This window comes from Haplochromis burtoni, unplaced genomic scaffold (genome assembly GCF_018398535.1).
Source record: "Haplochromis burtoni strain Fernald_Lab_line unplaced genomic scaffold, NCSU_Asbu1 Contig_609, whole genome shotgun sequence".
Lineage (NCBI taxonomy): Eukaryota > Metazoa > Chordata > Actinopteri > Cichliformes > Cichlidae > Haplochromis > Haplochromis burtoni.
In genome coordinates, this window is record NW_024582970.1 from 261,964 (window position 1) to 273,222 (window position 11,259).

Genomic DNA, 11,259 nt, shown 5'->3' on the forward strand with positions numbered 1-11,259 from the left:
AGAGAATGTCCACAATTTAACCTTTAATTACAGGAGTAGTCTGAGCTGATGGTAGTTTTGTTCTAATAATTAAGAGAGGGGTTAGGAAGAGAATGAGCACACCTTGGCCATCAACTTTCTGTCATGGTCCGCGGCCCGGCGTCCGAGGTGCTGATGGGATGCCCACTCCCGTGGGCGTGGCTGCTAACTCCACACCTGCATCCCATCCCGGGCGATCACCAGGTGGACTATTTAATCCTGCCCAGCCTGCTGCTCCACGCCAGTCCGTAGTCGTCCTTCAGCGGTAACGTACACCTGCGGGAAAGCCCTTATGTAAACCTATCCGTGTGAACTAACACTAACTCTGCCTTGTATACTCAGCGATCACAGCTCGGCGTGTTTGAGCCACCAGCCTGTCCACCTGCCTGTCCGGAATTTGGATCAACATCAGCCCCAGCCGCCTCGTCAGAGGCATTCGCTGGGTCTGTTGAGAGTCTTTTTTGTAGCCACTTTCTTATGAGCTCTGTCCCCACCTGCCTGTCTTGGATATTTATTCTGGTTCATTCCAATCAATTGCTGTCAGAGCTCTCCACACTTATCGACTGCCTACTGAGCGCTTATCTTTCTGAGGCTCTCTCGGTCGTCGTAGCGAAAACGCCTCACACAGTTCAGTTTTCTCTACTCACTTTAACGGGTTTATATCCGCTGGTGTATCTATGGCCGATAGGCCTTGGGCCAACAGTGGGTGATATTCCACTCCGCTACTCAATGGAAAATAGACTTGACAGGTACTACTCGTTCTTTTCATGTGCTTGCTGCTGTTATATTTATACTACTACACCTACTCAAGTTTTCCCTTCGAAATGATAGCTTCTTGTTTGTTTCCACAGCACTCTCCGAGTAATCACTCCCTTAATATATATATTTTCCTCTTTTTCTCTTGTGTTCATCGCTGCGCCACAGGTGTCCTCTCCGCTCTTACGAGGGCAGATTTCACTAAGCATTCAGTAGACAACAATGGAAAGCAGACATTCACCTCCCCGCGTTGCTTCCTCGTTTTTTTTCTCTGTTCGCGTGCTTATTTGCTTTCCCCCTCCTTGCGTCAAGTTCCCTCCAGGACTTGGCTCCGGGATCATTATATTGCATTTGAGGTATCGACGGAAGCACTATCCCTCTATATATAGTTCATTAATCAAATGCTTATTATTTTTTGATTCTCTCATCTGTACCTGCTGTGAGTTTTGGTTGTGTGTTCTTGGCGCCTCGCCTGGGTTCCTTTAAGGTGTGTGTTTTCTGCACGCGCACCACTTTGTTCGGTTTCTATATGACAGCTTATTTCTCTTATCTCTCCTGGTGCAGTGGTCCTATATCACTTTGGACAATCCTCAAAAGGAGAGAAGCCAGGTCCAGTAGAATATTTTTATATGAAGCCCAGTTTTATCTTGGGCTTGTGCTTCCTCGTGTGAAAGTAGTGATCAATGAATGCAATTTAAAAATGTCTAATAAAGTCTAATGCGAGAATTGATATAAAGAATTATATCACCGATCTAAATTATATAAAAAATACGTCTTAACGACATTTAATATCTGTAGTTGAAGCATTTTCAATGGGGAGAGATCATTTGGTTCGGCATGAATGAACAGACAGATATGGTCAGTTTTTGGTGTGTTGATTTGTCATTTCATTCTCGCAAATCATATACTAGTTCTAACTAACAAATTTTGCCATTTACTCTCTGTTGCCGGTATTGTTTTGTCACTCAATCAACACGAGGAATTTATGTAGACTTGTGTGAATAGTAAGGGCCCTATTACCTCGACCCAGTTGTGTATCAGTATAGAGAGTAACAAGAAGTTGTATGTTAACATACATGCCATAATACATTTGACTCCGAAATATTTTCTTAAAGAGAGACGTTATTGTTGAGTGCGCGCAAACTCAAATATTTTATGGGTGGGAAGACTTCATTTGGTAAAGTTAAAATATCTATAACTATATCTAACTATAAGATACAAAAAAGAAACAAAGTAAAAGGTTAATATGTTATTGATGGCATATTTGGAGCTTCATTGGTAAGTTAAAATATCTTAAACTTTCTTAAAAAAAAGAAACAAAGTTAAAATAAAGATGATGGCATTTATGTACACATCAGTGAGATCATTTAAAAATAATTCAGTTATTTAAATGTTTTTAATGTCTGTATGTCAACAGGCATTTTCATCATGTTAACATTAACATCTGGAACACTGGCAGGTAAACTTTTCTTCTACGATCAGAACATTCTGGTACATATTTACTAAGTTCAAACTACCACATGTCAATGACTGAACAAAGAAAATAAAAATAAATAAATAAATTTGATTTTGAAAAGCACAGCTAATGATGGAGCAAAGTTACACTCGTAATAAAATGAAGCCGTCTCACTGACAGGGATGAATAAGATGCAGCTGAATAAAAATCTATATTTTTTAATCTGTTGGAAATTGCTGGAGACTCTTTGAGTTCCTGTTGACTGACAGGACATTTGACAGTTCAGAAGAAATGCATGCTTCATTCATATAAGGCCTAATAAAATAAAATAAAATAAAAATGATTTTACATTCAGATCATGGCCAAAGCACATAAGTTACTCTGTCACATATGTAACTGTGTGCATTACTTTTTTCACGCTTTACAATGCTACAGGGATTTATTAAAGTCAATATGACCTATTGGAGGAGTCACTCTTTAATACAAACTTTTATTATGTTATGTATTAGCTTAAAGCACTGATTTCTGGCAGACGATCAGCTTTTTGGCACAACAAACAATCGGGGAAAACAATCGCAATCGTGCTGCTGTTTGACGGAAGAAGAATAAAGTAGTTGTGGTAAGCCAGTCGCATGACCACTTTAAGATGACAAACCAACAAGGTGATATATACCAGTTTTTAAATTGTGTTGATAGGCCACGTAAAACCAGAGTCATGATAAACAATATATACGCAGCGTTTTTTCCTCAATAGTTTCGTCACATTTACTGTCTAAGGACAGGCAGCAAGCACTCTCTGCTTATGAGCAAAAAATAAAAACACAAAACAAAAATCAGGCCTTTCGTGTTGGTGGAAAAATGCACCATGTTGACCAATCAAAAAAGTATATGGCAACATGACATTTGGTTGTTTAGGAAGAGGGGGAAGTTTTAGGAGTGACGGCGAGAGAGAGTGTGAGAGAGAGAGCAGAAAAAGAGAGAGAGAGAGAGAGTTTTGAGAAGTGTGTTTGGAGTGTGTAGTTAATGTGTTGTCTTGTGTAGTTAGTGTGTAGTGTTGTGGATAGTTTTGTGTTGTGTGTCAGAACAATGAGGCGACTGCTGTCTCCAGGTAGAAACAGGAGTGATACACCTGCTGCTGTCAGACCTGCAGGTATCAGGCTGTGATGTTCTCCTTTATAGTGGACAGAAATTATTTTTGGAGTGGCACAAATAATTTGTGGCATCTTATTGAATGCAGAACAGCTGATTGTTCTGTAAATAGTTTGAAATGGTTATAAAAAAAGGGTAAAAGGTAAATGGCTGCAAATAACTTTGTTGTTTGCAAAACTTGTGCATATGATTTTAAAATTGACAATTTATATTTGCATTTAAAGTTATGAAATATGATTCAATAAACATGTTTGTGGTTGTTACAGTAAAAAATATAACTTTTTCTACTCGGATTTTATGTTTTTTGTCTGATTTTAGATCAATTGTGTTAATACAGTATGTCAAAATGAAAACATAACTGTAAATTCAGACACGTGAGGTTGTGCTGAAAAGGATGATACCAAACAAGGCAAAGTAAATAGTTTTTAAAGGTGAAATGTAGAGGTAAAATCAAAAGTAGTTAAAAATGGCCAATTATACCCTGGACCCCAGAGGGTTAAACATTTTTTTTAAAGTAACGCAATAGTTACTTTTCAAGTAATTAATTACTTTTAGAATCTTGTAACTCAGTTACTAACTCAGTTACTTTTTTGAAGAAGTAACTAGTAACTATAATTAATTACTTTTTTAAAGTAACTTGCCCAACACTGCTTATAATACATAAAACAAGAAATTGTGTCTTATACTGTGACACTACCTGTCCCTACTCACTGGACACTGATTTTAGTTGTAACTGAGAAACACAAATGTTTCATTATCTTTTCTTATATCTTTGCACATATTCACACATTTTTTAAATCCTCAAACAAATTTTTATATTAGGCAAAAATAAACATAGTAAAGATAAATGCAGTTTTGAACATTTTAAATTTATGAAGAAAAGAAAGCTATCCAAAACTTCCTGAAAATATGTGATTGACCATTCACACAATGGTGAGATTGATAACAAATGTTCTTCAAATACATTATTTTGATTTCTACTGTACTATTTAAGTTTGTTTTTTTTTTCTTTTCACCGGAGTTAGCAGTTACAAGTAACGTGGGTGACAGACTCACAGGCTGCTGAGTCAACTGGAGGCAAGGAGAAGGCACATTATCACATGAAAGAGCAAAACTGAAGTTGCCTGTTTACTGGCAAATGTGAGAAGAGACTTTGTGTTATTTTTGGTCAGCAGTGGTTTTCTCCTTGCAGTCGCACATAGATGGCATTTTTTTCAGTCTTTTTCTTATTGATGAATCACAAAATCTGACCTTAACTGAAACAAGTGAAACCTGCAGTTCTTTGTATATCGATCTGGGTTCTTTTTTGACATGCAGATGAATGCATATATACTTTTTGAGTATTTTCTGTTGGCTAGCCAACAGAAACTGCTCTGAAGAGTAGAAAAGCTTTATATAAGAACCTTTCCATTGACATTAAACTCAGCTTAGTACAGTTTATAGTTGATCAAAGTTAACTCATGACTGAACAAGGAAGAGCCATGACTTTTAGGCACAAGGCCAGGTAGATTTAGTTAGCTTCTTTTCTCCTAATGAATTAATTCTTAGCTAAATAAACAGTTTCTTGTATTTACTCATTATTTTTGTCTATTATTACATTTTATTTGAAGGCACAAAACATGTAACTGAAATCAGAAAGGGCAGAAATACTTTTCGGGCTGACATAAGGCGGACATGCAAGGTCTATACTGTACATACATATTTGAGCCATTAACTCATATTAATTAGTCAATTGTTCTAATAACCTCTCCACTTTTCATTCAAAATAAATTAACACTCCTAGAAGAAACTTTTGCAAACACATCAGGGGTGAACTAGGTGCTGCTATTGTGACTCTACATTCAGTAAAATATGTAGTAAATTGCCTGTTGCCTGTTTTTGGCAGCACAAACTGCACTCAAGCATTAGTGATAACTGGCAATAAGTCTTTGACATCACTGTGGAGTAATGTTGGCCCAATCTTCTCAGCAGAATTGTGTTAATTAAGCTACATTGGAGGATTTTTGAGCATGGAAGTGTCATGTTCAGCAAACAATTGATCTTTCACCGAAGTGCAGGTTATGCCAAAGCATCTCAATGTGATTAAAAGTTTGACCTTTGATTAGGCCACTCCAGAACTGTTATTTGGTTTGGGTTTGGGGTATTTTTTGTTAAGTTTTGTTTTGTTTTTTCTTCAGGATTTTATGGTATAGAACAGAATCAATGCTTAGATCAAATCCTTCAAATCTGGATGTAGCGTTTTCAGTGGAAGAAATGTTTTGTCACTCATTCAAGTGACTTCTTCAGTCTCAGTTGACTGCAGGTTTCCTCAACCTTAAAAACACTACATTTGCATAATGACTTAAACTGGCATCGCTGGCAAACAATGGGCTGTGTCTTGGGGATCATCAACATGTTTTGTGAAGGGGGATTTTGGTCAGCAGTGTCTTTTCCCTTGGATCTCTCTTATGGATGACATTTTTACTTAATCTCTTTCTTATTTTTGTATCATGAACTCTGACATAAACAAAAAAATATTGAATTTAATGTTAATGGAGAAAGTTACATTTATCAGAAATCAGATCTCACCTGGGGTTTTGGTTACCATTTTGATCCAGCGAGTTCCCGATCAGGATCTGTGCCCCAAGAATCCTTTCAGGACAACAGTCTTGTCTGTTGATGATGGTGACAGCACTGACTTTATACACAGCCAGTAAGTCTACTCTCCACCAGGGACCCAGCTGTTCTACAGTACAAGAACAGCATCTCATGTTGAAGTTTCCATTCCTGCACCCATCGACACCTTTTGAAGGCCCAAACACTGGCCCATACCAAGTTGATGACTGTACTGTTTGTTTGTTCAAGGCCACATTTGGAAGCGGTTCAACTAAATTGTTGAAAAGAAGAAACAAGTATGAATCAGTATCAGGCAGATGTGTTTCAGTAGATCAGATCCAGTCACTTAAAGCTCTACCTGCTGGGGCAGCATACACCTCCACTTCACACAGGGTGAGAGTCTTCTTCTGTCCAGGAAGAAAAACATTCACAAAGCGACCCTCCATGCTACCTCCATCACACCGGTATGTGTAGGTTTTACCCGCTTTGATATGTGAGATGGAAGCACACCTGACAACAGAGAGTGTGGGGGCAGCATTATGTTAGTATTATGGACTTCATGTTAAGGAGAAAGTAACATCAAGTAATTAACTAGTCCTGTGGTCGATAATATGCATATTCTAATTGCTGAAACATTGCTGTTCAAGTTATTCTAAAATAAAACAAACAAAGAAAAAAATCACAATGAACATTGACTGATATAAAGTCATCATTACCTGGGATTATTGTTTCCATTGTTCTCCAGTGAGTTTCCTATTCTGATCTCAGCTCCATCCAGTCTTTCAGCACAGCAGTCTCCTCTGTTGGTGACTTTTACAGCAGTGATTGTAAAGCTTCGCTGCAGGTCCACCCTCCACCAGGGGTTGGTCTCGTCTTCAGCCGTGTGGCTACAGAACCCATTGCTATAGAACGAGTTCCGTCTGCCATCGATGGCTTTGGACGCAGTGGCAAAAGAGAGTGTAGATGACTGGGTAGCTTCTCCTTTGAGTGCCACATTGGGTAATGGGTATCCTTGAAGGAAAACCAAGAAAACAATAATTTCTTTTGTTTGGGCTCTGACAACTCTTATTGATTATAATAAAAACACAAAGAATAATTGCATGTCACAGTCCTTGGTCATTTTGACCCAGCGTTCTTAGGTTTCTTGTGTTTTTCTACTTTTTTAGTCCATGATTTATTCCATGGTTCCTAGGTTGTTTATTTTATTTTACTGGATTCCGCCTTGTGTCTCTGCCCTCTGTCTCCCCATGTGTCTGTGTTATATTGTTGTGTGAGTTCTCGTGCCGTGGTTTGTTTTTCATTCTGTTATGTTTTCCATGTTTATCCAGCGTGTCATGTCTGCACTCTTCCTTGTGTTTCTCAGTGTTCCCTCCAGTCTGCATCTCTGTATATTTCCTGTTTTACTCTGAAGGTCTGTGTCTCATGTTAGTCTATTCTGTTTTGCTTCCTTGTCTCGTTGTGCCCAATCAGTTCCACCGGGGTTGCCACCTGTTCCTTGTTCCCTCATGTTCCTGTCTGTGTATTTATATTGTGTGTCATCTCGTCCTCGTTGCTGGCTCGTCTGTGTTTTTTCCCTGCCTCATTCTGTGTCATCTTCCCGCGTCTCCCTGCATCCCGGTTTCAGTTCAGTGTTTTGTTTGTTTCTCCCAGTATAAATTTCTTTGCTTCTGTTTCTCGCCTGCTAAGTTTTTGTTTGTTTCACTTACCAGTTTAATAAAGCTCACCTGCATCTGAAGCTGCCTGTGTCTTGCGTCCTAACTTTCAACCTCCACTCATCTGCCATGGCAGACGTGACATTGTAATGTTGTTAGAAATTAAAAACACCCTGACATGAAAGCTGTCATTTGTTTTTTGACTCAGTAAATTGCAGTTTTATCTGCATCAGAATTGAAAGTATTTACCATAATACACTTCAACCTCACAGAGACTTAGGACCTTTGCACTTCCTGGTAAAAACACAGTGACGTAGCGTCCCTTCACAGAGTTACATGGAAAATAAAACGCTTGTCCTTTGGGAATGTGAGAGATGACAGCACACCTGTGTATGAAACATTCAAAAAGAAAAAGTAAAGAATAAATATAAATAAGTCCTATTGATATGATAAATAATGACTTACGGTTATCAATCAAGCTCTGTCACCTGATGCTTTCAGGGTCACTGATTGTTATTGAATTTCCGATCCAGATTTCGGCACCATCCAGCCCATTTTCCAATTCCTGTCTATTGGTTATCATTACAGTCCCAATTGTATACACATTTACCAGGTCTACTCTCCACCAGGGATCAGATTCTGCATTGGTAAGTGTGCAAGACCCACTTTGATAGTTTGCGTCTCTGTTTCCATCAACTGCCTTACCAGCAATACCCACAGTGCCACTGGTTGAAGATTGGACAGCTTTTTGTTTCAGTGCCAGTTGTAAAGGAGTTGACCTAAGTGATTAAAAAAAATATTAATGAAAACATAGAGGGCTATTTTTACATTTTTGCTCGGAATAAGCAATATACATATAAATATATAGATACAGATAAATCAAGGTCCAGTGTCAAATTAGTAGTTATTATATTTGTATTTGCCTGAACTGAGACGGATTCATTTTATTAAGAATGAAACTTTGCTCAATTATTGGCTGTGTTTTCTAAATAAAAATCTTTATTTTTTTAATTTTTGCAAACTTGTGATAGTTTGCACTTAACAAATGTGGACGAGAATGTTTTGATTGCAGAAGAAAAATTTACCTGCCAGTGTTCCAGATGTTAATGTTAACATGATGGAAATGCCTGTTAACATACCGACATTTGAAAGATATTTAAAAAAAGGAGTTATTTTTTTCAATGATCTCACTGATGTGTACATTAAATTCCATCATCTTCATTTTAACTTTATTTTTTCTTAAAGAAAGTTTAAGATACTTTAACTTACCAATGAAGCTCCAACTATGAGTCCCACTCATGGCTTAAGAAAGTATCCAAGTCAAATGTATTGTGGCATTAATAAAACGCAGTAATTGGCAGGTAGACTGACTTACTGTCTCTGTAGTTTTCTTCTAATCACTACCAGTCTCATACTTTACTCCTGCATTTGTTTCAGTATCCAAGAATATGTAAATTTTTAGTCACTGATGTTTGCATGAATGACCACACACTCAAAATCTTCAGACCAAACCTTTCCACTGCATGTTTCTACAATTTAATGTTTAAACATTTTATTTTTCTACATTTTCACTTGCCTTATTAGACATTTTTATTCATTTCACTGATCATTACATTCAAAGGCACATAAGCTTACCTCAAAGTCTATCAGCCAGATTGAAGATGATGACACTTACATTTCTCAAGAGTAATATTTAATTTCAACACTAAGGGCTCTTACACAAACAGAGATACCTTTTATACATTTAATATATTGCTGAATTTACAAAAGAAAAAAGAAATGTGGAGGGATATATTATAACGTAATAAGCACACATAGTGTATAAAACTTAAGTTACTATCACCATGAGTAATGAACCAATCAGCAGCATTTTAAACAGGGATCAGAAGCACAGCTGTATATGAGTCCAACTCAGTGTATCATCAGAACAAGGGTTTTAAAAAGAGACAACCTGTTTTTTTCTGCAGCTACAGTTTTCCACAGCATCGTTTACATCAGGGGTGTCAAACATAAGTCCTGGGGGCCAGAACTGACCCGACAGAGACTCCAATCTGGTCTGCTGGATGGTTTTGGAAAATGTGCATGGCATGCATTTATGGACTTCTTATAGGTGTACAACTTTTCCTGCTCCTCAAGAGCCATTTGTACTACACCAAAGTAGTTAGGTATTAGATAAACAGTTAAATGACAGAAAAAACCTTTTACTGTGTACAACAGAAATTCCAGTAAAAAAATGAACGTTTTCATCAGTCAAATAAAGATATAAGGTTTCATACATACAGGAGATCTGGGCAGTGAGCTACAAGAGATTTTTCTGTACTTTTACACACTTGTCATGTAGAAAAACTGAAATGTGCTGTTGAAATTGCATTTTTACAATATTTAAATATGTATAATAATAATATACATGCGTTTAACATTATATAAGCCCAGTCAGATCACAAGAGGATGTTTAGGTTCACTTCACAGGGAACAAAATCTTGTGGCCAATTTAAGAATTTAAAATAAAAACATCAAAACAGATTCAAACTGAATGAAAATGTTGCCATTGATGTAGTACTGGCACCACCTGTTTATACTGAGTTTCATATATGCTACATGGTTAATAATTAGCTTTAAAATAATAATATGTATTACTATTTTTTTAATAATTTGGTCAGAAAGACACTGAAAAGACATCTTTCTAACTCTGAACGCTGAAGGTTGCACAACGTGCACAAGCACAAGGTCAGTTGCAGACACACTGGTGGTCCTGTGCTGGCCCATGTGTGGGCCTCTGGCAAACCTGATCTGGGCCATCAAAGGGCCGTCATTCTTTGTGGTATGTGGGCCATGTGCAAGTTGTGTGCAGCCACGGGGCAGTTGCTGACACACTGCTGGACGAGAACAGTTTCAGCTTTTGCCCAGATGTCAGCCTAATGTGTACCTTAATCAAGCTATGTAATAGAAACATGTGCCAGAACATAATAGTGCAAACGTAACAAGATGATACTCTGTCCAGACAGCGAATGGCCTGATTACTGCAAATGCTCTACACAAGATGGCACGTACTCCTAATCGCACACTTTTTCTAGACTGAGTGCTTCTTAACTACATTCACACACATTGACACTAATGACATGCAGACTGGAGAAGCCAGGAATCAAACCACTAACCCTCCCATCACTAGGTGACCTGCTCTACCTCCTGAGCTACAGCTACCCAGTGGTAAAAATGAGTAAACCATCACTAGGTTTTGGATAAAGTGTAAACTCACAAACCTGTCAAACCTAAAATTAAGTCATTATGCCAGCTTACTGACAGTAAAAAGATAGCCTCTATGATCATCAATTAAAAAAATGATCACAAAATGGGTAAATATTTTCCTTTTTTGCAGGCATTTTGGGGTAGAGCAGCGCATCTACTTATCGTAGTTGGTGGTTTGATCCCTGGCTCCCTCTGGCCTGCATGCCGAATATCCTTTGGCAAGATATTAATCCTAAATTGCCCTTTGATACACCCAGCAGATTATGGATGTGAGTTAGTAAGCACTTACAATCATAGAAGAAAGTGCTTGGGTGAGTGTAGCATGCTGTGTAAAGCACGATGAATACTTCAGGAGAATAAAAAAGTGCTGTATAAGAATCAGTCCAT

General features: G+C 37.8%; 1 protein-coding gene across 1 annotated transcript in view; it reads right to left on the reverse strand.

Annotated features, from left to right (window-relative positions):
- LOC106632411 overlaps positions 1-10,208 on the reverse strand; it is a 28,404-nt gene extending 18,196 nt beyond the window's left edge. Inside the window, exons 1-2 of the mRNA XM_042214782.1 lie at positions 8,896-10,208; positions 8,712-8,753 (exon numbers count right to left, since the gene is read on the reverse strand). Of these exons, the coding sequence (XP_042070716.1) occupies positions 8,712-8,753; positions 8,896-8,926 (73 nt within the window). The 5' untranslated portion in view covers positions 8,927-10,208. The remainder of the gene's footprint in view (positions 1-8,711; positions 8,754-8,895) is intronic.
- Between the last annotated feature and the right edge of the window lie 1,051 nt (positions 10,209-11,259).